At 42.5% G+C, this 27,403-nt stretch overlaps 1 protein-coding gene across 1 annotated transcript in view; it reads right to left on the reverse strand.

Annotated features, from left to right (window-relative positions):
- Window positions 1-27,401, reverse strand: part of MAL2 (mal, T-cell differentiation protein 2) — a gene marked incomplete at its 5' end in the record, with an annotated part of 40,596 nt that extends 13,195 nt beyond the window's left edge. The window contains 2 exons of the mRNA XM_006879477.1: window positions 218-388; window positions 27,336-27,401. Of these exons, the coding sequence (XP_006879539.1) occupies window positions 218-388; window positions 27,336-27,401 (237 nt within the window). The remainder of the gene's footprint in view (window positions 1-217; window positions 389-27,335) is intronic.
- Between the last annotated feature and the right edge of the window lie 2 nt (window positions 27,402-27,403).

The raw sequence follows: 27,403 nt of genomic DNA on the forward strand, positions 1-27,403 counted from the left end.
TCGAACTGATGAGCTTTCAGTTAGAAGCACAAGTCATACATTATATAATACACTGTAACTATAACTTTTCTATGTATTAGGGAACAACAACAACAAACACCCGTAAGCTTTGTTTCACTCTATTACACTGGTCTGGAACTGATCGCAGAGTATCTCTGAGATATTAGTCTTTCTTAGACTCCCACATTCTTCTGAAGCAGACTGGGAATTCACTCACCAGGAAGTTCCAATTGGCATCAATCTGAGTCACCATGCCAGTCAGGAACAGGCCCAGGAAGAGGAGGGAAAAGAAAAACGCTGTCACGGATACAAACATGACCCATCCTTGTAGCAGTGGTAGAGGAACACTGGACGAGGCGACCAGAATCCAGACAAGTCCCCCAAACACCTGAGAGAAAGAAAAGTGTGATAAGTTTCCTTAAAAGACAACTTTCTTTAACTCTTTTTAATTACATTTTACTATTTGTGTGTGTGTACCTTAAAAAAAAAAGACAACTTTCATGTCACAGAATCAAACCAGCTTGCATCATCTGCACTTCCCCTCCTTTTGTCTTCCCACACCTCCATACACCGCCCTGTACCCCCCACCCATCTTTCATCATGGGAGTTTGGCCTCCTCCCTCATTTGCAAGAGTGCTCCTTCACTGAGAGCCTGGATCCTACCCACAGGGGCTTGGCTCTCTATGGCGGCCTCCACAGCGCTTCCCTTCCTCCGCCCATGAATACAAAGAGTGTTCTTCCAGATTCCAAAGCAGCTCCCCTTGACCCTACAGCCACTCTAAGTCCTGCCTTGTCTATGTGTCTTCCTTTCATTTATTTTCACACACTCATCTATTCTTGGTCACTACTCTCTGTTTCTGAAGTTATTCTTCAAACCATTGTGAACTGGCTTCTGTTCTCTTCCCTTCTCAGAGTCTGTCACAGACCAGCCACCACCTTTGAATTGGTCATATTCCAGAGTCGTGTTGCATTTCTTCTCATTGACTTATTTGTCAAATTGTGTAGAATGGTCTCTGATTATCCTAGCTGTCAGGGGAACTCTGGTGGGGTGCGTAGGGCATGGTGCTGCTAACCCAAAGGTGGTACATCTCAAGTGGTGCGAATGCACCTGCTGCTCTGCGGGAGAGAGACGGGCAATCTCTGACAATGTGATTTATGCTCTTGTTAGGTGCCATTGAGTGGCAGGCAACTCATAGCAACCCTGTGAACGAAAGACCTGGATACTTGTATAGCTTTTGTCCTTTCTCCAGATTCATAGGGTTTCCGGAGGCAAGCTATTTCAGAAGTAGATGCCACTCCTGCTTCCAAGTGTGTTTTAATCGGGGAGCTCCACCAAACACTGTCCACCAAGGGTGACCAGTCTCGTATTTGACACATCAGTGTCATAGTGTTCAGCTTCACAGCAACCACGAGTTACCTCTGTACGGCAAGTGGACAGACCAGGGCTATAAAACCTAGAGGAATGTTTCACCAAAAACAATTAAAGACAGGTCTGCGGGTCATGGATTAGAGTCACCCACCTTTGGCTTAGCAATATAATTTACTGTCCACTAGGTCAACTGATCTCTCTATGCTTTTGCTGTTGGTAAGTGCTGTCGAATCGTAGGTGACTCATAGTGACCCTGTGAATGAAAGACCTGGACACTTGTATAGCTTTTGTCTGTTATTTTTTAGCCTCCCCCAAACTCACTATGAGTCAGCTATGAAACAGTTCCAACTCTTCATCAATGAGGAAAGTAAGCTGCTACTACTATAAGTAACTGTGCACAACATCCCACGTCCTTTATGGTACGACACCAGTCTTTTTCATCTTCTTCTGGGACCACTAAGTCCCTACAAGTTTACATTCAAGAGGAAGAACCATCTTCAGTACAATTACAAAAATACAAATACTGGATCCACAATATGTCCTCCTCTATTTGAGAATCCTTTACATAAATTAAGATATAGCTTGTCTTTGTTAACTAGTCCTTTAACAGAAGTACCCTAAATAGATGGCTTCACCAAACAGTTTTATTTTCTCACCCTCTAAAAGGCTAGAAGTCTAAAGTGAAGGTGTTCACTGTAACGAAGGCTCACCCTCTGTGTAAACTCTGGAAGACTGTCCTTGAGTCTTCTGAGCTTCTGTTCCTGAGTGATTTTACTCAGCTTGACATGAAACTTTCCCCACTTTTGTTTCTCTTACTTGCTTCTTTAATCTGTTTTTTCAGTTCACAGACAATGTCTTAATGCACAATTTACACTAAACTCACATAACAAAGAGTAGACCTGCCCCTTCTTGTTTTCAATGATAAACATCTTTACAGTAGCGGATCCCTACACCTTTCTCCTGTGGAGTGATTGATGGGTTTGAACTGTCAACCTTTTGGTTAGCAGCTGAGGGTTTTAATCGTTATGCCAATAAGGCTGCTTTTGTGCACCTAAATAAGGCTAAATAAAATCTGTATGTACCTGTTCTGACTACTTACAAATTTTCAGAGACACAGTTAGATAAAATTTGTGGTCATACCATAGTCCACGAAGACAATGTACGTTCCACTTTGGTGAGTAGCAACTGAAGTCTTAAAATCTTGGCAATGGACATTTAAGATGCAGCTATTGTTCACTATCTCCCCATCTGGAATGAAGAATAACTCAACAGCTCAACTCATTGCCAGCAAATCTGAAATGACTCACAGCTGTCCCTCCAGTAGGTTTCAGAGGCTGTAAACCACACTGTAAGAGACTGTCCATTGCTCTCCTAGGAAAAAGCTGGTGGGCTTGAACTGTGTGCCTTTGGGTTGCCAGTGCAGTTCCTTACCACTGGATTCTGGTGGTTTTGTGGTAAGGACTTGCACTGCCAACCCAAAAGTAGAAAGTTTGAATCCACCGGCTGTTCCACATGGACAAGATGGGAACTCTCCTCTCCTGCAATTTACAACTTCAGAAAACCCACTGGAGTGTCAGCTTTGAGTTGCTTCCAACTTGTTGGCATATAACAATAGGCCACTAACACGCCCTCAGATCTGGAGAAAGCTTGCAAATATTTCCTTAATGAACAAATAAACCACAAATGCCTATGCGCATCTCCTTACATGGTTGGTGTTTGAGCACCAAATGTTAAAAAAGAAAAAAAAAATCATTTTATTTTTGAGTAGCATCCAAACTGAACTAGTCACTAAAAGTAAAAATCAAAAGAGTAAACTGAAAAAAAAAATCCATTTATTTTTACTCTGAAGAAACATTCCACTTGAATTTGGCATTAGCCAAATCCAGACGTCACGATGTATAGGTCATGATAAACGTATATAGCAAGCCTCAATTTTAAATGAAAAATGAACAATGCCCCTATAAAGTTCTATGAAATAAATTCAAAGGGTAAATATTAGCACATATTCAATTTCTTAACTACAACCTTTCCTATCAGTTGCTGTGTAAAAAAATCAACTTATTCCTAGTGGAAGGTCCTCTGTTTCCATACTGTTTATATAACAATTAAAGTGATAAGAATGTCTCCAGTAGGTTAATCTTTCCTTCTATCTCAACCTTTTCTTTCTGAGTCTTTATTCTCTCAATAAAAAACAACTTATATTAGTCAAAATGTAGTTTAAGGAACATACCGCGTTGTGTTTTGGTTTTTTTTTATTTTTATATATATATATAGTTCAGAAATCATTTATCCACAGGCTATATACATTGTTGTGGATTGTCACTGAGTGGATCCCAACTCATGGATAATATATAGTCATAAAGGACCATTGGCCACGGTTTAGAAGAGGAAACATAAAAAAAAACAAAACCCTGTGTATCACAAAGGGATATAGGGCTTGTGATACATGTACACCTCTAAAGATGATCCTTTGACATGAAAGCTAACAACAGACATGGACTGGACCAGGGCAAATTCCTCACCTACTGCAGGGTTGGTGGAAATACATGTAAGCAAGAAACGAAAAAGACAAGGCTCCATCTTTAGGAGTATAAATAAAGGGGAAACAGGAACCGTGACATCTGATTCAGGCAGCAGACTGTGGTGAGGGCTATAAAAAGAGCTCAACACAGTGTGCTCGGAGAGCCTGGGAGGGGGAGAAGTGGAATAGGAGGTCCTGGAAAAGTCTGCAGAGGAGGTAGGCTTTGAAGCAGGCTTTCAAGACAGACCAGGGCTTTGACAATGATGCTATATGTGCCACAGTATAGATTAACTGTGCTTGTGGTTCACAAAATTATAGCCCTTCCAAATACCTCCAAGGCTTGGAAAGGAAGCTAAGTGCTCACAGGAAAAAAGCACAGATTTGCTTCCCCATCTGCAGTGTGTGTGCTGCATGGAAAGAAATAGGGTGGAGGAGGGGTACACATGCCCCCTCTCTTCTCACATAAGTATAATGTCTCTCAATCACAGACACTAAGAAATCAAGATCAACGTCTTATTCACTACGGTTGCTTTGGAAAAGAGGGAGGTGGTCAGCCAGGGAACAGCCAGCCAGGGGACATGGCCAGTCAGGGGATACGGCCAGCCCACAGTGGAAATCCAGCTTCCTCTGTACAGCGCCACACTGTTCGATCACCAGCAGGGCCTCATGCAGTTATTTCTTCCTACTTCCTGATTTTCTTTTGTGTAAGCTACTTTCTCTCCCAAGCGCGTCAATCTACAAATTGCAAACACAGTTTTCCATCTAATTTTTAGCTTGTGGGTGCAACTATGTGGAAGCATTCATGTTTTCTGTACAAGAGACGTGGGTTCGAGTCTCAAACAAAGCTACTATTTGTCTGTGGAGGTATGAAGCATGAGACGGAGTAGGCTTCCATGGAGCTTCTAGCATAAGAAAGAAGCCTGGAGATAACTCTCAAATATCAGCCAGTGAAAACTCTAAATTGCTTCCTATGCATCTTAAAATTGAACAATGAATAGAGAAGGCTGAAGAATGGATGTCTTTGAATTGCGGTGTTGATGAGGGGTAATGAATATCCCGTGAACTGCCAAAACCCCCCAAGCAATCCGTTCTAACGGAAGTGCAGTCATAATGCTCCTTAGAAGCAAGGTTGGCGAAACCGCATCTCCCTTACTTTGGGTATATTCTCAGGAGGAACCAGACCTTGGAGAGAGACATCATGTGGGGAAAGGTGGAGGGTCAGAGAGAGAGAGGAAGTTGCTCCGCATGAAGGATGAGACAGTTACCACCACAACGGACTTGAGCATGACAGAGATTGTGAGGACGGTGCAGGCTAGACAGGATCACTATATGATTTGTAGTTGACTAGGCGACACTTAACAACTGCCAGCGCACTGTGACCCTTGAGGACAGAACTGCCCCAGTGGGCTTCCAAGGCTTTAATCTTTACAGAAGTAAGATGCCACACTTTGTTCCTACAGATGGGCTGTGAAATTCAGGCCACTGAGCTTTCAGTTAAGTGCTTATACCCTGTGCCACAAGGGTTCATTTGACTCTGCTTATAGCCCTGTTTTAAGATCAGAAAATGGCCAAACTCACTCAAAATCCAAGGGAGGGTGTGTGTGAAAGTTCTGCAGCAGCTGCAGGGTGTACACACTGTGGGGAGGGTGCAATGCCCCATGGTGCCCCCGCTTTTTTCTTGGATCTGAATCCACGTTTGATCTATCACTGCCTTCTATTGCTCACTGGAGTCCTAAAACAGGATAATGATGTGTCAAACTCTCCAAACGTTACCTCACTTTGAAATCTCTTTCAGAAATGAAATCAGGCTTCCTGACTCCCAAACCCATGGTCTAGAGACTTCTTTTTGCTGTTAGCTGCCATCAAGTCCAGTATGACTCACAGTGATAAGAACAAAAGATCTGAACCCTGTTCTACCCTGTACCATCCTCACACCATCTGATACAAAAGAGCCCACTATGACAGTCACTGTGTCAGTCTACCTAGTTGAGGGTCTTCCTCTCCTTCTCTGACCCTCCACCCTTCCCAGCATCATGTCCTTCTCCAAGGAATAGCTCCTCCTAGCAACATGCCCAAACTATGCGAGATGGAGTCTCATCACTCTTGCCTCCAAAAAGCACTACGACTGTACCTTCTCCAAGACATATTTGATTATTCTTTTTGAAAGACCATGGGATTTTCAGAGCTCTTATCCAACACCATAGCTCAAAGGCACCAATTCTTCTGTCATCCTTATTTATTGTCCAGCTCTCTGATGCATAGCAAGTGATTGGAAAGACTATGTCCTTAATCAGCTGCACCTTAGTCCTCACACTGACATCACTATTCCTCAATAATTTGGAGAGATCCCTAACTGAGGACTTTTCCAGTGCAATGTGTCTCCCTATTTCATGACTGCTGGTACCAGAGCTATTAATTGTAGATCTAAGCAAGATGAAATTGTTCATAGTTTCAATTTCTTCTCCATTCATCATGATGTTGCCTACTGGCCCAGTGGTCAGAATCTTTGTTTTCTTGACATTGAGATGTAATTGAAGACTGCATTCCTTGATCTTCTGCAACAAGTGCTTCAAATCCTCCACATTTTCAGCAAAACTAAACCAGGGGTGGGTGTGGTTCAGAGCATCAATTACTCATATGCAAGTTCAAATTGAGGCTGAAGAAAATGAAAATAAGTATACAGGACCCAATATATGATCTTGAATCAATTCCATCTGAATTTCAAGATCATCTTAAGAATAAATTTGAGGTATTGAACACCAATAACAGAAGATCGGAGGAGTTTTGGAATGATATCAAGCATACCATCCATGAAGAAAGCTATTGGTTTTTACAAAAAAACTGAGAAGAAAAAAAAAATTGAAACGAATGTCGGAAGAGACTCTAAAAGTTTCACTGGAGCATCAAGAATCCAAAACAAAAGGAAAATATCCCTAAGCCAAAGAGCTGAACAGAAGATTTCAAAGGGCAGTTTGGGAGAACAAAGCAAAGTATTGAAATGGAATGTGGAGAGAGCTAGAATTGGACAATAAAAAGGGAAGGATTCACTCTGCATGACTCAAGCTGAGAGAACAGAAAAACAAATTTAAGCCTCATGTCACAATATTGAAAGATGCTATGGGCAACATATTGAATGACTCAGAAAGCATTAAAAGAAAAGGGAGGAAATACACAGAATGTGCCACTGTGCCAAAGAGAACTGATTGACACTGAAAAATTTCAGGAAGTACCATATGAACAGGAGCCAATGGTACTGAAGGCTCCAGGAATCAATGGGATACCAACTGACTTGTTTCAATTAGCAGATGCAGCCTTGAATGCACTCACCAGTCTATGCCAGGAAATTTGAAGGACAGCTGTCGGGCCAACAGAGTAGAAGAAATCCATATTTGTTTCCATTCCCAAGAAAGGTGATCCAACTGAAAGTGGAAACTATTGAACAATATCTGAAGAGACTATTGCCAGGTAATACAAGCATACACCTCTAAGAACTAGATCTCAGCTCTCTCCAAGACTTGGCTAACCCTTGTCCTCTTAGTTCAACTTTAGGTAGTCCTGACTCAGAGGACAAATATGTTCTGTGTTACTGTTTCTAAACTACTATCCACTGTTAAAAACAAAACAAAACTGCGTCTTTTGTGATTATACATAGTTATTATTTTAGTTTGATTTCTGACAGCCAGAAGGGTGATTTGACTGAACTTCTCCCAAAAGAAAAACTAAAGAAGTGTTCACAAAGAAATTAAATTTAACCCTTACAGTTCAAGTTAAAAATATGTTTCTATTAGTGACTATGGATTAGTAAAAAAAAAAAAAAAAATACAGAGCCTCACACTCAAGTGTGTCAGAGACGTCAAGGAAGGCAGGATAGTTCAAGATTCAGATCTGTTGTTCATAGGTTTGCTATGAGTTGTGCCTGATGTTAGGTCCAGACAAGGGGGACCAAGGGTGAGAATGAAGAATTCAAAGAATACACACATTGATAAGAAGATAGAATGGCCTCGCCCACCTGGCCAACCCAAGGGCTGAACCATAAATCACAATGGAATGTTCCTCCCTAAAGACTCTGTTATAAAAGCCCTCCCCAATAAGTTCACGGTGTGACTTCCCCAGTCTGCATCTTCAGAGTGAGGAACTCCTATTCCCCCCTTTAATAAAGCTGTTTTACACTTTCTCTTGTTCTCTCTGATTTCTTAAGTCTGCTAACCTAACTAACACTTGACAACACCAACAATAACAATAACACACAAAAACCATGATATCGAGCAAGCAGCAACTCTTGCAATTCAGACAGACCTCAACTTGCTTCCTGTGTGGATTGCCTTCTTGGTTCCCAAAGAGATTTTTTTGGCCAATAGTCCTCCTTGCCCAGTGTCACTTGCTTCCTACTCATGCCTATTTAAGAATGTCTGCTACCATCCTGGCTAATCCTTTTCAAACAACTTCCATTGTAATAGATTCTCTTCAAAGTGCCCTAAGTGAACAGGCCAATTCCTACTCTGACCTAGTTGTAGTTAATGCTTGGAATAAGAACAAAGAGAAGTAAGTGAATCTGATGGTATAAATGACAAATGAGACTTCCCTTATGAAAAAAATGCTTCGTTACCTAGAATTTTCTGGATATAACAAACCCTACACTCTTTTAATTCTCCTATAATTTGGACATGTATAGTAATGATCCTGAACAACCCAGTCAGCATTGTAGGAGAAAAATATATTTTTAGTTTCCCAATCTGGCAACAGAATTAGTAATCTGGGTAAAAGTTTAAAGCTGATAAAGAAAAATATTAGTTAGCATTTATTTATATCTTACGCTCTCAGAACTTTTCTAATGGCCTTGTTTGTACTAATTCAATCCTCACAAACCCTGATACATAATCACTATTATCTCCACACACAGATAAGTTAATTGAAGTTCAGAGCCATTAATAACTTGCTCTAAGGTACGCAGTTAATAAGGATTAGACATGAGATCTGAAAATGGCCAATTAGCTTCTAGAGCCAATGCTAGGAACATGTTCTTTATACTGTACTAGTCGGTGTCTTTCTGGGTCTACCTTTCATTCTGTTGTTTGTTTGTTGTTGTTAGGTGCCATCGAGTGGAGCACGACTCATAGCAACTCTCTGAACAAAAGATTTGAACCCTGTGTTATCCTCACACTTCCTGACAACAAAAGAGCCCACGGTGGCAGTCTCTGCATCCATCCACCTGGTCGAGGGTCTTCTTCTTCACCGACCCTCCACCCTTCTTAGCATCATATACATCTCCAAGAAATAGCCGCTTCTAGCAACATGACCAAAGTACGTGAGGCGAAGCCTCATCATCTTTGCCTCCAAAGAGCACTCTGGGTACACTCTTCCCAAGACATCTGTGTTCTTTTGGCAGTCATTCTAGAACAAGGTTATTAACCTTTTCCTGTGGATTAGCTGGGAGACAGGGATGGGGGGGATGTTGTTGAGTATCTGAAATAATATCAAATTTAACAGATAACTGCATATACATTTTTTGAGACAGTGGAGACTTCATCAGAATCAGACAGGTGTTTGTAGCCTTCCAAAAAAATCAGAACTGCTGCCAACCTAAACCCCTCCTCTTCCAATGAAGGCCTGCCTGGAAAGTGACTGGAGGAGTCCTGGGGTTTATATGTTCAGTCAGCTTACCATTTAGTGAACTGACTTCCTACAAATATTTCTATGTTACATATATTTGTATTCAAAAATAGTACTTAAAGGAAGAACAGATGGGAGTCAGCAGAAACAATATAACTGATGTTTTTAGGTGCCATCGAGCTGACTAGCAACCCTAATTGATCTGAATCTTACCCTGTCCTGTGCCATTCTCACCATATGACTAATGTTGTGGTTGTTGCTTGCTGTCAAGGATGGTTCATAGTGACCCTATGTACAAAAGACCTGAGGTCTTTCTGTAACTATCATTGTTTCTGAAAGTCCATAGAGTTTCCAGAGGCATGTTGTTTAGGAATGGATGCCACTCCTGTTTCCAAACATGCCTTAATCTGGGAGCTCCACCAAACACTGTCCACCATGGGTAGCCATTTGATACCCCAATGGCACAGAGTTCAGCATCATAGCCACTCCAGGTTACCTCAGTACAGCACCACCACTGAGAAGAATGTTTCTCTAAATTATAATTACACTAGGACCGAGGGCCTAAATGACTTTTAAATACTAAGGCCCTCCAGGAGGTGGTGTTGACTCGAAATAAGAGGTTTAAATAAAAAAACAAAAAACAACCAACCAAACATTCCACACAACCTTCAAGGAAACAAGAGAACCTGCCTTTCAGAGTAGGACTGCTTCCCCCAGTCTCCCTTTCATTTGCTCTTGTTAACTGCAGGTCAAGTCGAATATAACTTAAAGCAACTCTATGAAAAACAAGGCCTGAACTCTATTCTATAACGATCAACTTTTCTCTGTGTTCATAGACTTTGCAAAGGGATGTGGATTAGCAAGTGGATGACACTCCTGTGTAACTTTATCTCAATGTCTCTATAACCCAGTGGTTGGTACTAATACTATACAATAACAGAGACCACCGAGTTCACCTTCTCCAAGCAAATTTTTTTCCTGTCACCCACTCTGTACTTCAGTCTTTCTGCCTCCGCCCCCATCCCCCGTGCATATGGCGAATCATTTGCACTGGTCGGTACTTCTGTCTCGCATGCTGTCACCAGTTTCTGAGGATAACTAAACTTCTGGCATCTCTTCCAGAAAGACTTCACTTGCTGGATGTCATCCGCAGTGCCTGCGTGTGACTGACGCACGTCTCTTCTCCTCTACAGTGCTCACAAGTCCTGGCCTCATATGCCTATTCCCCCCGCAATGGACTGTAGATAGAGTTGGCAAAAGTGCCCTAGGCATCTCTGTATGCGAAAATCTGGGAGAGGTCCTTCCATGCTGTTGTTGCTGTCAGGTGCCATTCAGTCTAGTACGATTCATAGTTACAAATGAGCCATCGATCTGAACCCTGTCCTATCCCATGCCATCCTTACAGTCTCTGACATTCAAACCCACTTGCCATAGTCACCATGTCAATCTACCTGGTCAAGGATCTCCCTCTCTTTTCCTACCCCTCCACCTTCCCAAGGAAACCTCTCCAAGCAACATGCACAAAGTATATGAGATGAAGCTTCATCATCCCTGCCTCCAAGGAGCACTCTGGCTGCACCTTCCCCAAGACATACCTGTTCATTCTTTTTGCAACCCATGGGATCTTCACCACTCTTCTCTAACACCACAGTTCAAAGGTGACATCAAGCCAGCTCTGACTCATACTGACCCCATCTATGAGCAACAAATCTGGTAACTTTGCCCTGTTTTGTACCATTCTCAATCTCTGAAGTGCCCAAGCCCATCGTTAAAGACACCGTGTCAATCCATCCAGCTGAAGGTCTTTCTCTTTGTCATGGACCCTTCCACCTCTCCCAGCATGTCTCTTTCCAAGGGTTGGTCTCTCTTGACAACATGGCCAAAGTATGTGAGAAAGAGTGTCACAACCTTGCCTGGTGCACCTTGGCTACATTTCTTTTGAGACGCACAGAAGGCATTTAATGTCACCTTCCTTATCAAGAACAGAAACCAACGAATGCACACAATGATGGTTCTAGAAGACACTGGTGCAGAGGTGCACTGTGGGATGCTGGAAGACATTGCTCATTTCCTGGCAAACTGGAGGGAGAGTGGTATTAAAAATAAGTCAGGAAGACTAATTGGAACAAATGTTTCCTAATTTTCAAGTGATTTCTGGCAATTCCCCCTGCTCCTCTGGTAAGATCTCAGAGTCTTTGGGTAAAAAGCCTCCAAGAAGTTGCTACTACTTGCCCATCTAGCTCGTGTCCCCCATTTTTCATCTTCTTTAGTTTGTTTACTCATTCTGGTACTTCTGACCAAAGAGGTACTGGCCTTGGGCTTTACCTTCACCCCTCCCTGCTTGCCTCCACTCATCCCCTTTGAACTTCCAGCCAAACTACTCCTGGACTGTCCTTGGGGTTAGGGAGACACTGAGTAAGATGGGTTCAATAATGTATACTGCACTGAAGCAGAGGAGGGAGAGAACCGTCTAAAAGAGAGATGTAACTGGGTATTTCTGTCATCACAGGAGACTAGAGCGAGGGCTGCATGGTGGAGGGGACCTGGGGGAGGGTTTGTAAAACAATGAAAGAATCTTTTCTTTTACTTTTCCATAATTTTTGGACTCATGTACTTATAACTTGTTAGTCAAATTTGTGTCTTCTAGGTTGCAACACCCCCATGATACATCTTCAAGGATATGTACATGTACAGCCAAGCACAATCAATAAGAGTGCATCTGAATTCCAAAATCAATCTCCATAATAGTCTATGTGTTTCCTACTGCCAAAGGGGCCCTTTAGAGTAGTGAGAGAAGATCTTCACCCTGAAACCCACAGCGTCCCTTTTCAGCAGGAAGTAGCTAAGAGAATACGCTGTCCCCTTTTCCTTATGACTCAGGGTGAAGTCTCTCTCAGGGAGGAGTGATAGGGAATGGCAAAGGATACACTGACAAAGAAGATTAATCAGAACTGGCTTTGACAAGCACTGTGGCATTTGGACAAGAACAAACTGGGAGGAGGGTAAAGAGAATAGTGCAACAATGAATGAGTGGAAGCCCAAAATCTCTGTAAATGTTTATGAAAATTAATAAAATATAATTATAGAAAAAAAAAAAAAACTACTCCTGGATTATGTCTGATACAAATTCTGAGTTTGGGGTACATATTGTTGTTATGTGCCATCGAGTCACCTGTAACTCCTAGTGACCCTATGCACAACAGCCCTAAACTCTGCTCTGTTCTGTGCCAATCTGTCTTTGACATACCCACCCCGATTACCCCAGGCACTGAATCAATCCACCTCATAGAGGGCTTTCCCCTCCTGCTCTGTCCATCCACCCTCCCAAGCATGATGTCCTTCTCCAAGGACTGGTCCCTCCTTGCAACATGTCCAAAGTATTAGCAAAATTTATTATCAGAGAATGGAAGACAAAACACATTCCAGGAAGTGAAGAGAAGAGACATACACGAAAGGGGTCTATGTTCAAAATGCATTAAAGCAAAAATGTTTTGGCTTTTGGCTTTATATGTGAAAGTTTGAACCAAAGAAATGTGTTTCCTGGTCTAATTCAAATTTATACAAGCTTCATATATCACTAATGAGAATATCAAATTAGAAAGCAATTATAAAGGGGAAAAAATAGGCTCCAATCCTATTATTATTCTAATTTCTAATTCCCTTTACTTTTAAAACCTCAATTTTTAATATTCGCTCTTCATTTCTGTGCATAAGTAGCTATCACCTCGGTGAAATGTGCCTGCATGCCAAAGCCTTGCCATCAGAACAACTGCACACACACCACTGCCTCTTTTCTTTTTATCTTCCTCCTTCTGAAGCTTTTATACACACATTAAGAATGTTGTATATGCTGACTGTGAAAGGGCATGATCTTCTAAAGTAGGAAACAGGATATTCAGGTCACCAAAACTTTCATCTATTACTTGTAAGAATTTTAAATGGCACAGCCACTGTGATAAAGTTTGGTATTTCCTCAAAAAGTTAAGCATAAGGTTATCATGTTGTTGTTCGTAAGTGGCACTGAGTCAGTTCTAACTCATAGTGACTGTAAGTTCAACAGAACCAGCGCTAGATGCTCATATGCTGTAATTTCCTGACCATGGCTAGATCTGGGAGCATTGATGGAGTCACTGTGTCAGGCCATTTCATCAAGGATTTTTAATTTTTTTTAAACTATTTTTTTGATTGTGTGTACCATCAAATTGGATCTGACTGGTACAGGAGGAGACTGCCCCTCCTTCTCCACCACAGCATCCGGTGGATTTGAACTGTGAACCTCTGGGATTGCAGTGCAGCTTCTTGCCACCAGGCCACTAGAGCTCCCTTCATCAGGACTTTTTGCTGACCTTCCACTTTATCAGGCATGTTATTTTATTCAGGGACTGGCCCTTCTTGATGACAAGCCGCAGATACGTGAGCCAAAGCCTCCCCTACCCCCACATCTTAGGACCATTCTGAGTAGACTTCTTCCAAAGCAGTTTGCTCTTTTTCCTGTATGTGCACATTCAGTATTCTTCCTCAACACCCTGCCTCAAAGGTATCAATTCTTCTTCAGGATTCCTCTTCACCATCCAGTTTTCAAGTACATTTGAGGCAAGTGAAAATACCATGGCTTGGGTCAGGTTTACGTTTATAGTCCTAAAAGTGACATTTTTTGCTTTTTAACCATTTGAATCAGGTATCCCTTCCCCCCACCCTTTTTCTTTTTTTAAATTTTTTAAATTTTTCTACTAGTTTATTTATAAAATTCAAATACAAATTTGAACAAATTCTTTTTGTTTCCCTCATCCCCCCATCATATTGTACAACCCAATGATTAACCCCCCCCTTCCCCCTACACATTCATAACCCTTTGCTTCCAGCCTTTCCCACATCAGATCTTTTACAGCCAATTTATCTAATAAGTTGGAGGCTTAGTGGTAAGGAACTATGCTGCTAACACAAAGGTACACTGTTCGAATCTTCCACCTGTTCCACTGAAAATACTTGGGCACTCTCTTCCCATGTGGTTTACTGCCTCTGAAAACCCCCTGGAGGGAGGTATGGGTCAGTTCGGACTCAACAGTATACAACAACAACAACTCCCATGCATGTCGTGGATTCAAGTTAAACTAGTCTTTGACAGTGTCAATCTTTTGTCCATTTATCATAATGTTGGTCATTATGTGGCTCATTGTTCCAGTTGGGAAGATTTCTGTTTTCTTGAAGTTGAACTGGAATCCATGCTGAAGCCTGTAGTCTTTGAACTTCACCAGTTAGTGCTTTAAATCTTCATTTTTAGCAAACACTGCTATGTCACTGGTTAATAACGAATTATTCCTGACTCTTCTTCCAGCCCTGTTACCATGCTTTTCTTCATGCAGTCAGTCCAGTTTCTCAGATTATTTGTTCTAAGTATTATGAGGCGATGTCTCTATTACATACCTTTCCATATTTTAAACCATACAGAATCCTCTTATTCTGTTTAAAGGACCATGTCTTGATTATCTAGCTACAGGTTCTGCATGAGCACAGAATTGTTTGTGAATTCCTATTCTTTGCAACATTATCCATAATTAGTTATGACCACACAGGTCATAACTGACTACTGCATGGTCAATAAAACACAGGTAGACATCATTCTGGTAGTCTCTGCTTTCAGTTAAGATCCATTTGACATCAGCAATGATACACCTACTTTTCCTTTCTGTTCTGAATAAGCCTGAATTTTTGGCAGGATAATTACGTGACCCAGAAATTTCACTCCTAAATACATATCCAAGATAATGGAAAATATGTTCAAACAAAAAACTCATACATGAGCATTCACAGCAATAATATTCATAATAGAAATATGTAGAAGTAACCCCAAAATCTGTCATTTGATGATTAGATAAAAAACGACAGGAATCAAATCAGAGACAACATTCTTTTTTTTGTATTTTGTATCTCGTACAATGAATACAAAATTTTTATTCATATTTATTCAGTCATAAAAAGAAACAAAATACCAATACATGGAACAATATGGAGTAACAGTATTAAAAATATTATGTTCAAAGTTTCACCTTTACATTTAAAGGTGAAAGCTAAACATTATATGTAAAGGGAAAGAAACAGATAAATTACCTACCGTATGATCTCACTTAAATGAAATGTTCAGAATAAGCAAATCCATGGTTAGCAAAAGGAGCATTAGTGGTATAGTGCAAAATGTACTGGCTTGATAACCAAAAGGTTGGTAGTTTGAATCCACTAGTCACTCCACAGGACAAGAGTGGGCAGTGTTCTCCTGTTAAGATTTATACCTTTACAAGCCTGATGGTCTCTATGAGTAAGAACCAACTGCCATGAGTTGGTGAAGTTAAAAAGCAGATCATTGCTTGTCAGGGGCTGAGGAGAATGGGGCATGAGAAGTGATCATTTAACGAGTATGATGTTTCTTCACAGGGTGATGAAAAGGTGTGAGAGTTAAACAGTAGTACTGCTTATGCAATATGGATAGCATCTCAGTGTCAAGAAAACAAAGATTCTGACCACTGGATCGATGGGTAACATCATGATGGATGGAGAAGAGATTGAAACTGTCAACAACTTCATCTAACTTGGATCCACAATTAACAAACACCCTTGGTCCTAGCAGTCAGAAAATCAGGAGATATATTGCACATGGAAAGTCTTCAGTAAGGGATATCTACAAATTATTGAGGTGTAATAATGTCAGTTTGAGGACTAAGGTGCATCTGATTCAGGCCATGGTCTTTCTAATCACTTCCTATGCATCTGAGAGCTGGACAATGAATAAGGATGACAGAAGAAGTGACGCCTTTGAGCTGTGATGTTGGAGAATAGTGCTAAACATACCATGGATGACCAAAAGAACAAACAAATATATCTTGGAGAGGGCGCCGCCAGGAGGAGGCAAAGACACTCACATACTTTGGGCACGTGTTGGGGGCTATTCCTTGGAGAGGGACAGGATGCTTATAAAGGTAGAGTCAGTGAAGGAGAGGAAGAACTTTGACCAGGTGGATTGACACAGTGACTACCACAATGGGGTCTAATGTGTTGGAAAGTATGAGGACGGCACAGGATAGAACAGGATCCAGATCTGTTGTTCATAGTTTTGCTATGAGTTGTGCTCAACGCGAAGGCAATCAACAATAACAACTACAACAACAACACAGGCATAACTGGACTCCACACCTAGCAACAACATCTGCTTGTGCAGCATATGAATGTACTAAAGCTACAGAATTGTATGTATTAAAAGGAAAAAGTTATATGAATTTTATCATCATTTTAAAATGATAACTCATGTCAGACTGCAGAGACTTCAAGAACAATTGTAACATCTTAAAAGTTGAGTCAAATTTAGAAGATCATCCCATCCAAAGCTGTCCCTCTCCACTGCAGCCAGTTACTCTGGGATAGTTGTGGCTTGTCCAACAGAATCGTCCAATTTCTCTTCCTCATTGCATCGCACTGGAGCTGACTCAGCTGGGGCTGCCTAGGCTGTAAGGCACTGGGAGGAGGCTGGCCGCTTTCCTCCTTCAGAGCTGCTGGTCGATTAGAGCTTCCTTTCAGTTAGCAGCACAGTCTGTAGATTACACTACACTGACGATGTTAGGTGCTATCAGTCGACTACGACTCATAGTTGACCCTGTAAACAACAGATCTGAACCTTGCCCTCTAACAAGTACTATATGTGCACGGAACTGGGCATGCCAACATGGCTACTGTCCTCTGGTGTTAACCCTCCGTGTTCAGTCTTACCAGGGAAGATATGTCATGCCCATTGGGTACAAAATATCTGGCACAATCAATAAGAGTGCATCTAAATTCCAAAATCAATCTCCATAATAGTCTATGTGTTTCCTACTGCCAAAGGGGCCCTTTAGAGTAGTGAGAGAAGATCTTCACCCTGAAACCCACAGCGTCCCTTTTCAGCAGGAAGTAGCTAAGAGAATACGCCATCCCCTTTTCCTTATGACTCAGAGTGAAGTCTCTCTCAGGGAGGAGTGATAGGGAATGGCAAAGGACACACTGACAAAGAAGATTAATCAGAACTGGCTTTGACAAGCATTGTGGCATTTGGACAAGAACAAACTGGGAGGAGGGTAGAGAGAATAGTGCAACAATGAATGAATGGAAACCCAAAATCTCTGTAAATGTTTATGAAAATTAATAAAATATAATTATAGGGGGAAAAAAACGCCTCTCTTCTCCTTAGCCTTTTCTTTTTAGTTCTCAAAGTCAATATTTTTAGTAACTTGGTTTAGAGGTATTTTTAAATTTTTTTTTAAATTATTATTCATTTTAATGAAAATTTACAGAAATTTTGGATTTCCATTCATTCATTGTTGCACTTTTCTCCTTGCCCACCCCTCTCCCCCAGTTTGCTCTTTGAAAAGTAAAGGAAAAACTCTTTCATTGTAATGCAATCCCTCCATCCAAGTCCACTCCACTATGCAGCCTTCATTCTGGACTCCTGTCATGATAATAATACCTTGGTTGAGAGTTTTATTTGCTCTTAATAATTCTTACAGGGCTGCTACCAGGGGCAAAAGATTGTTGAAAATAATCTTTGCAGGGGCTCTGGCTTGTTTTCACCTATGAAGTTGTGTTTGTTTTATTATTCACTGTTGCATATTTTCTCCTCCCTCTTCCTTCTCCCCCAGCCCATGCCACAATGCACCCCTTGTTCCAGAAAGTTCTCATACATATAATGCATGATCATATTTCCTTTTGGGCAGTTCTTTCCCTCATCTGTTCTAATGCAGTGTTAATTATCTATCCACTCTTTCCCCACTCTCTTTGCAAATCCCCCCCCTCCCATATCTGTCCTACTTAATATCATTGGTGTTAGGCAGTATTTGTCCTTTTGTGACAGAGGTATTTCACTCAGCATAATGTCCTCTAGGCTTCACCATACTGTATAATGTTTTGCAAGTTTGTTGTTTTTCAAATTCCCTGTGATGTTTTAAAGGCTCTTTTCATGTAGATGGAGATTTTTAACTCAAAGGCAATGAAAAAAAAATCTCACTCATAATAGAAAATACCTTTAAGACAAACATGTCAACCAGTAGACCTTCTTAGCCACTGCAAATACATCATAGCTCTTAGTGCTGTAGTTTAATTTCTGAACAGGAAAACTTTATATAGTTTAACATGTATATATGTCAAGTCTAAAGTAAAATCCTGCATTTAAAATAACCTGAATTCCCTTCCATAGATTTATCTGCACGGCACCCTCCTCCACAGCCTCCCTCTCTCACCTTCGTACTCTCGTTGACATTTGTTTCTCTGGCATAATTCCTCTGGTTACATCTTTCTATTTCAATTTTGTTTGCTTGGTTGATGTTACCAGACCGAAAATGCATGCTGGAATCCTAACACCTGTACCTGTCATCCCCTGGTAGCTGCTAACTGAAAAGTCAGTGATGGGAACCCACCAGTTGTCCGCAGGGGAAAGATGTGCTGTCTCTTCCCATGAAGATTTGCAGCCTTGGAAAACAAATGAATGGTCTCAATAAGTTGGAGCAGACTCAAAGGAAGTGGGCTCTTTATGGATAATTCACCTGTAATCCTCCTTGGAAACTTGCTTTGTCAAGGAACATGGCCATTGAAGTCATATCATTGTAGGTGGTTCCTAAACCTTATCACTTCTGAGATATAAAGAGGTAGCTTAGAAACAGAAGCAAGCACACACTGAGGGAGAGAAATGGAGCCACACTGTGACTGAGTTATCAACAAGGACTGTGGCATGGCAAAGTCCCTGGAGTAATTTTTAGCATTAAAATATAACTGAGGGGGGAGGAAATGTCTATTCTTTAAAGGCCTCTATTTATTGTATTTATGTTACAACAGCAAAGGCTGACTCATACAGTTAACCTCTTAAACCTCAAAAATAACATTCTTCCATATGCCCGTCCTCCACTTTTCTCATAACCTAAGGAGTAAATTCAGTGACAAGCTGAGCCTCACCTGCTCTGCCCCTCTTCGTCTGCCACCTTCCTACCAGTCTGTAAAACCCCTAACACTTTTCCTCGGGTCTGGGGTTTGCACTTGCTCTTATTTCTATTCAGAATCCTCTATTCCATTCCCCACCCTCCCCCCGTCTATTGAACTTTTACTCATCAATAAAAGATAAACACAAAGGAAATGCATATTAAAGTGGACTGTGGACGGGGGGGGGGGGGGATAGTAAAACAATGAAAGAACTTCTTTTCTTCAAAGAGAAAAACAAACTGGGGGGAAGGTTGAGTGGGGAGGAAAATGTGTAACAATGAATTAATGGGGAAAAATTAAATGGAAAAAATATGCTGTAAAAATATATAGATGTTGCATTTTAAAAAATTATTAATTTTTTTAAAAAAAAGATAAACACAAATGTTATTTCTCCATAGAAGCTACATGTCCTGTCCTGGTCTCCCCAGCTGTCAAATATAGCCTTTTTAGTATTTCTACGGAAATGCTATGGACTACTTTTCATAAACCTGTTTTTTAGCACTTAAATACAGTATGACAATTATGTCTACATTTCTTAGCTGTACATAAATTTATTTTTCAAGAAAAGCTATGTTATCATTTTTCCAGAGCACAAAAATCAGGCCTGATATGCAGCAGGTCCTTATTTGTTGAATAAACAAAAATGACTGTAAATCTAAAACACTATAGCTGACAGCATATGAATATTTTCCATAGAGAAAAAAAATGTTAATGAACAACTTGTGGAATATAGTTTCCTAAACAATGAAATTGTGAAACTCACTGACTTAAACAATGACCTTTATTCTTTTTGTGTGTGTTTGATATTGTCACAGCTAATATTTCCTGTGAATTTTACAAAGTTCAGTGAGGAGAGGAGCTCCAAAACACATGCTCTTTTCCTACCACTCCATCGGCTCCCACCGCTGCCATTCATTGAGATTCTCACACCCATACCCAGCTATTGATTAATGACTATGAATAATTTCTGTCTTTTCTGGAAAAGAGTCCACTTGCAGTACAACTCCCTCCCTGGTATTTCATGATCAACCTGCCTCAAAAAGATGTTAGCTGTTCCAAGCTTAACTCTGTAAAGCGCTGGTGGCCTAGTAGATAAGGAGACTAGCCAGCTCCAAGGTGGACAGTTCAAACCCACCAGTTGTTCTGTGTGAGAAAGATGGACAATCTCCTCCCATCAGATTGACAGTCTCTGAAAAACCTGCTGGAGGGTCAGCTATGAGCTGGTTGGGACTTGAAGGCACACGCCAACATGCCAAACTCCTTCCTTGAATAGTAATTTTTATGTGGAGCCATCAGCTGGGTGATGCACTTTCAGACAAATGTCTTTGTTCTCAGAAGAGAGTCTTACGCACAGTGGGTACTCAATGAATACCTACTAATTTAGAAAAAAAAACACAAAACACCACATTAATTTCCCAGACCTGAAGAGACTGAAAAGAACTTTTGAAGGTGATGCTTTTCATTTTAAACTACAAAAGCTTCACTTGACAAAACTAACATAGCATTACAATCTCCCCCAACAGGCATGGGCATGCATTGGGAAGCAGGGAGGAGGTGAAAACCCAAAGAACTGACAATTTAGGCTTCCAAGAGCAGAATGCAATTCCCTCAGAAATGTTTCCATGCATGTAAGGGTGCAGTATTCCTCACCCTCCGAATGAGTGTGATAGATTATGCGGCCTTGTGTGGACAGCTTGCCACTAGCTATGTCTTATTGCCCTTGCCCATAAAAGCAAACAAACAAACAAAAACACAACAACAAAATAGCAAAGACTTACACCTGAGAGATCTGAATAAGGAACAATCAAGGGCACTAGATTCAATGCCTGCAGTGAGGTTAGACGGTTACTATATTGTTAGTGTAAAGGTTAAAGGCCCAGCAAGAGTCATGGTTGGAACCTTCTCAGAGGTGACCTGGAAGGCGGGCCTGGGGATTTGTTTCTGCAAGGTCACAGCCAGAATGCTCTCCAGCGCACAATGCTCTTCGGCACGTGGTAACGGCTGTGACTCCGACCTCACTCAACCTCACCTGGTCGTTCTGTGTCCTCATCTCCAGCCTCATTCACTTAGTCACACATCAACAGCCTAGTAGTAAATTTTTGTTGGCATATAGTATTCCTGTGTTAAATTCCAGAAGGCTGCAGGGCAAAAGTGGAAAACTCTTGATGACAGATGGATATGAATGTTCTTAGTGTTGTTAAGTGCCATTGAGTCATTGGCGACTCACAGCGACCCTATGAGGGAAAGTCGTCAACACTTGCATGACTTTCACCCTTTTTCCAGGTTCATAGGGTTTCCAGAGGCAAGCTATTTACGGAAGTAGATGCCACTCCTCCTTCCAAGCTTGTTTTAATTGGGTATAAAAAGAACTCCACAAGTGCCTGGAGCCCTCCATACCTGCGTCTCAAGAAGCCAGAGGCCGCATGCAGTTGACACTTAAGTCTCCCCAGACACTAAGCGTGGCCCGACATTATAGTATTTTACCACTCCAGCACGCCCAAAGACCCCTCAGTTCATCTGGATATAAATATACTGTCAAAATCCAGGACTTTGGGAAAATCCAGGCCCAAAGGTGTTGTGTTGTTGTTATGTGCCGTCAAGTTGCTTGCGACTCATAGCAACCTTATGTACAACAGCTCTAAACTCCACTCTGTCCTGTGTCAATCACACTGTCTCTGACACTCCCATCCCAATTATCCCAGTCACTGAATCAATCCACCTCCTAGAGGGCCTTCCTCTCCTGCGCTGTCCCTCCACCCTGCCAAGCATGATGTTCCTCTCCAAGGACCAGTCTCTCCTCACAACATGTCCAAAGTAAGTTAGACAGAGCCTCAGAATCCTTGCCTCCAAGGAGCCACCCGGTTTAACCCTTTCCAGGACAAATCTGTTTGTTTTCCTAGCAGTCCATGGTATTCTCAATACTCTTCTCCAGCACCACAGCTCAAAGGCATCAATTCTCCTTCTATCCTCCTTGGTCATTGTCCAACTCTCTAATGCATAACAGGTGATTGCAAAGACCATAGCCTGTATCAGAAGCACCTTAGTCTCCAGAGAGACACCATTGCTCTTCAGTACTTTGGAGAGGTCCCTAACAGCAGACTTTCCCATGGAAATGCACCTTTTAATTTCCTGGCTGCTGGTGCCAAGGCTGTTGACTATGGAGCCAAGCAAACTAAAGCTGTGTACAATCTCAATCTCTTCACCATCCATCCTGATGCTGCCAATTGGTCCAGTGGTGAGAATCTTTGTCTTCTTGACATTGAGCCTCAATCCATATTGTAGGCTGCAGTCCTTGACACTCTGCAGCAGGCACCTCAGGTCCTCTTCAGTTTCAGCAAGCAGGGTTGTGTCATCCTCATAATGCAGATTGTTGATAAATCATCCACCATTCTTGACCCCACATTTCTCCTCATAGAGCCCAGCCTCCTGGATAATCTGTCCTGCATATAGGTTGAAAAGATATGGAGATAGGATGCATCCCTGGCATACGACCTTCCCAATTTTGAACCATGCAGTGTTCCCTTGCTCTGTTCTGACAACTGCCTCCTGGTCCAAGTATAAGTTTTGCAATAGAACGATCAAATGTTCTGGGATTCCCATTCTTCTCAGAGTCAGCCATAGTTTGTTATGATCTATACAATCAAATGTCTTTGCATAGTCAATGAAACACAGATAGACATTCCTCTGGTATTCCCTGCTTTCAGCCAAGATCCATCTAACATCAGCTACATTATCTCTAGTACCACGTCCCCTTCTAAACCCAGCCTGGACTTCTGGTAGCTCTCTGTTGATGTGCTGTTCCAGTCGTTTTTGGATAATCTTCAGTAAAATCTTGCTTGCATGTGAAATCAGTGAGATTGTTCTGTAGTTTCCACATTCTGTTGGGTCACCTTTCTTTGGGATAGGAACAAATATCGATCTCTTCCAGTCAGTTGGCCAAGTGGTCATTCTCCAGATTTCTTGGCCCAAAGGTAGAGAGGAAAATAATGGATCCCCACAGAGGAAATCTGTGCTTTTAGAGAAAAGTGCTGAAGATCCTCTGGATGGCCAAAAGAACAAACATATGTCTTGGAGAAGGTGCAGCCAGAGTGCTCTTTGGAGGCAAAGATGAAGAAGCTTCATCTCACATACTTTGGGCATGTTGTTAGGAGAGATTATTCCTCGGAGAAAGACGTCATGCTTGGAAAGGTGGAAGGTCAGCAAAAAGAGGAAAACCTCCCAGTCAGATGGATGGACACAGTGACTACAGCAATAGGCTTGACCATGTCAAAGACAGTGAGGATGGCACTGGATAGGGCAGGGTTCAGATCTGCTATTCATAGAGTCACTGTAAATTGTACTCTGAAACCTTACAACAACGTAAAGGAGATCGGGGCTTGATGGTGAGGAGGTGCACTGCCAACCTAAAGGTGCACAGTTGAAATCCTCCAGCTTCTCTGCAGAAGAAAGATGGGCAACCTCTCTGACAAGTAACTGCCTCTGAAAACCGGCTGGAGGGTCAGCTATGAGTTTGTTCAGACTCAATGGTATGTAACAATAGAGAAGAAATCAGAGTTCAGGGCTGTGCCTGGGGTTATCTTCACATTAATCTACAGAGTGAGCTGATTCTGAAGAGGAGTGATGGGGAAACAAACGTTTAAAACAATTTTAAAATTAGAGAGAAATTGAGAAAGCTATGGCCGAAGAGGGGCTTCAAAAAGTGTACCTCCCATTTGTATAAGTACTCAGTGTGGACACTCTAACCATTAAGGATAGTCGTTGCTCTCTGAATAATGTGTGATTCGATAACTTTAAGCAGTGTGGTAGTTGTGCGCTCCCCAAAGGCTGTGCCTCTGGAGATTAGAATCCAGCAATGGTTTTAAGGGAGAAAGATGGGCAGTCTCCTTCCATGTGAGTTATAGCCTCAGAAACCCAAAGGAGAGTCAGCTATGAACCAATTCCAAACCAACAGCAACGTGAGAGCTGAGTTGGAAGTGTAAGACACCCATGCTCCAGTGTGGTTTCGTGGTTCTCCAAGGTCACTGGTTTCATTGGACTCCTTTGGCCCTTAACTGGATGCTGTGGAGGAGCAGGAAGTAGATTGTCAGAAAATAGTAACCCAGATAATCAGTAACTGAGACTTTACATGGAAACCTATCCAGATGTTTGGCCATAAGAGTGAAAAGTAAAGGCTTTGGAAGTAATGCTGCTCTATATAGGTAAGAATTGTGTCAAAACATATTTTTCTTGACTAAGAAAAACACACCACCATCACCACCACCACCACTACCACCACCAAGAAGACATGTTTCAGGAGAAAGAAGCCAGAGGAAGTGAAGAGCCAGGGAGAATGGACTGGATACTTTTGTGAAGGAAGTACCTCCTACAATGGGTAGTGGAAAACAGATTTAGTGCATGGAAGAGAACTTATTTTTGCAAGAGGCAGAGAGAATCCTCTCTACAGAGTCCTCTCCAGGTTCCAGGGGACCTTTTTAAAAAAATTATTAGCTGACTCTGGGTGCATCCCTGGAGACTCTGATTTAATTAGGATGGGGCTGACAACAGAGTTTTTAAAAGCTACTCAAGTAGTATAGGGAGAGTAGTTGGCAATCAGCCACTAAGCTAGACCAGGAGATACATGTTTCCAGAGAAAGGAAACATGGAATATGTTACTTTCTATTTCTTTTCCCTTAGAGTTACACACTGTGGTTAACAAGTGAAGCATGGACAAACTTGGTTCTTGATTGGAGGGCACAAGGATAGTAAGCCTTCTTCATTCATGTATTGCTATCTAGTTATAAATAGATATATGGATACATAGATATAAATGTAAAGGCAACAGTAAACATGGATCTGAAAGGTTCAGGTGCAATTACATGTGATTCCCCGCCCTCTACCCCTGCCCTGCCCCCTCCTTGCAATTGCAGTGAGCTCAAGGGTTGCAGGTATTTCTTAAAATGTCCTGTGACGGTAGTCATTTCTGTGTTTGTCTCTCCACTAAATTCCACATCACAGTAAAAAGCAATTGCCTGCAATTTTAACTAGGGGTGGGGGAGGGTGGTGCCCCTAACTTCAGCACTGTCCACAGGTCAATTGCAAATATAAATATATATTCAAGTCTTTAAAACTATAACTGACATATCTATTTTGAAATTTTATGTATATTAACCCTCAGAATGAGGATGAGGCAGGTATTGTGGCTTAAGAGTCCACCCAGGTGAACATTCTTTAATTCTAGTAAAGGGTGGGATGAGGCCACAAAACTTACAAAAGGTGGATGCAAAGTGCTGGATTCTGGGGAACTAGTAACTAACGTAGATCAAAACAAACAAACAAGAACACCTCACTGCCATCCAGTCAATTGGCCTAGCAGTAAGGAGCTGTGCTGCCAACCCAAAGGCATATGGTTCAAATCCAACAGTTGCTCCCAGGGGGGAAAAATGTGCAATAGCCTTCCTTGAGATTTACTGCCTCTGCAAAGGTGCTGAAGGGTCAGCTGTGAGTGGGATCTGACTCCAGGGCACAATGGCCTTTTAAAATCTTTCATCCTTCCTGGGCCTTCCTTCCCCAGTAGCGTGACCATCCTCCTCCACGCCTCTCACCTAGGCACTGAGACTGTCATCAGTAATACTGAGATGCTTTTCATCTGGGCTCCAACTCGAAGCAGCCTCACCTGGACTCACAATCAGGATCTGATTACTGATGTCTTAGACCGTAACTCACGAGTCTCCTTTGCCAGATTCAAATCTGAGCTCTGCTTGACTCAGGGCGCCGTGGCCATCTTAGCTAACAGGACAGGAAACCAATGCTCACAAGGTGTTCCAGCCCCACAGTACCCAAGTGAAACCGAAGCGCCCAAATCCAGGTTATGCAAACCCACAGGCGGGGGTGAGGGGAGACACGAAATGCTCGAACCAGCAAACCTGCCAGCCTGCAAAAAAGGCGGCCTCGCTAGCGTTCCACTCTTTATTTGCCATTCTCAAGGCATGATGCAAGCTCGGTTGCCCAATTTCTATTTGCACATTTCCCCCTTGTCCACAATAAGCTTCAAAAGCTTCCAACTCTAGAAAATCACTTTAAAAGCGTTCAAGTCTCTCGTCTGAGAAAGTTGCATGACAGGCCTGGTGGCCCCACCTTTACCTGGGCAAACACAGTGAGCTGAGCACATCTGGGCTCGCTAGGTGGACGAGGAAAGCAGAAGGGACAGAAGCAGGCAGAGAAACGTCAGACACGTTTCCACCTTTCCTACACCATTCTGACACCCACTTGGTGTGCAAACCGCCAGAGGCACTGCGCATACCTCACCTATCTCGCTGCCCTGCGCCCTGAACCCTGCTCCTCTCCCCAATCCAAAGGGCACTCACTAAAGATGGCAAGGAAAACAAGAAATGCCCAGGGGCGCAGGTCTCCTCCTGTCCTTGGTGCCACTGGTCTCCTCTATCCAATCGTGGCAGCCTCTGGTCACCCCGTCGTCGGTTACACCACCCAACAAGATGGCAGGTTAGCAACAGGGGAGGCCGAGAGAGCCTGCTCCCCCTCTAGCCAAGCGCAGTCCCTGGCCAAGACACCGGGGGTCTCTGATGGCTCCCCAAGTCCAAACAGCCCCTGCCCGGAGTAGCGTCCAGTCCTCGCCCTGCTGGGCCGCCTGCCCGCTCGCTCAGGGCCATTCTGGCTGGTGACCCGGAGCAGGTGGCCGCGTAACAGGTGCCAGGAGAGAGGCCTGGGGATTGCGCGGCCGCCAGGCTCCTGCTGCGCTGGGCAGGGCGACGACCCTGGAGGGCACGGGGCAAGGCCGCGCTCGGGGCGGGAGGCAGGGGGATCCGGAGGGACAGCCTTGGGCCCCGCGCGCCCCAAGCCCCCACTTACGATCTCCAGGCAGACGAAGGCGCCCGAGTAGGTCCACAGGATGCCGGGGCCGGCGGGCAGGGTGACCC

This window comes from Elephantulus edwardii, unplaced genomic scaffold (genome assembly GCF_000299155.1).
Source record: "Elephantulus edwardii isolate Elephantulus edwardi_28Jun2011 unplaced genomic scaffold, EleEdw1.0 scaffold00003, whole genome shotgun sequence".
Classification (NCBI taxonomy): Eukaryota; Metazoa; Chordata; class Mammalia; order Macroscelidea; family Macroscelididae; genus Elephantulus; species Elephantulus edwardii.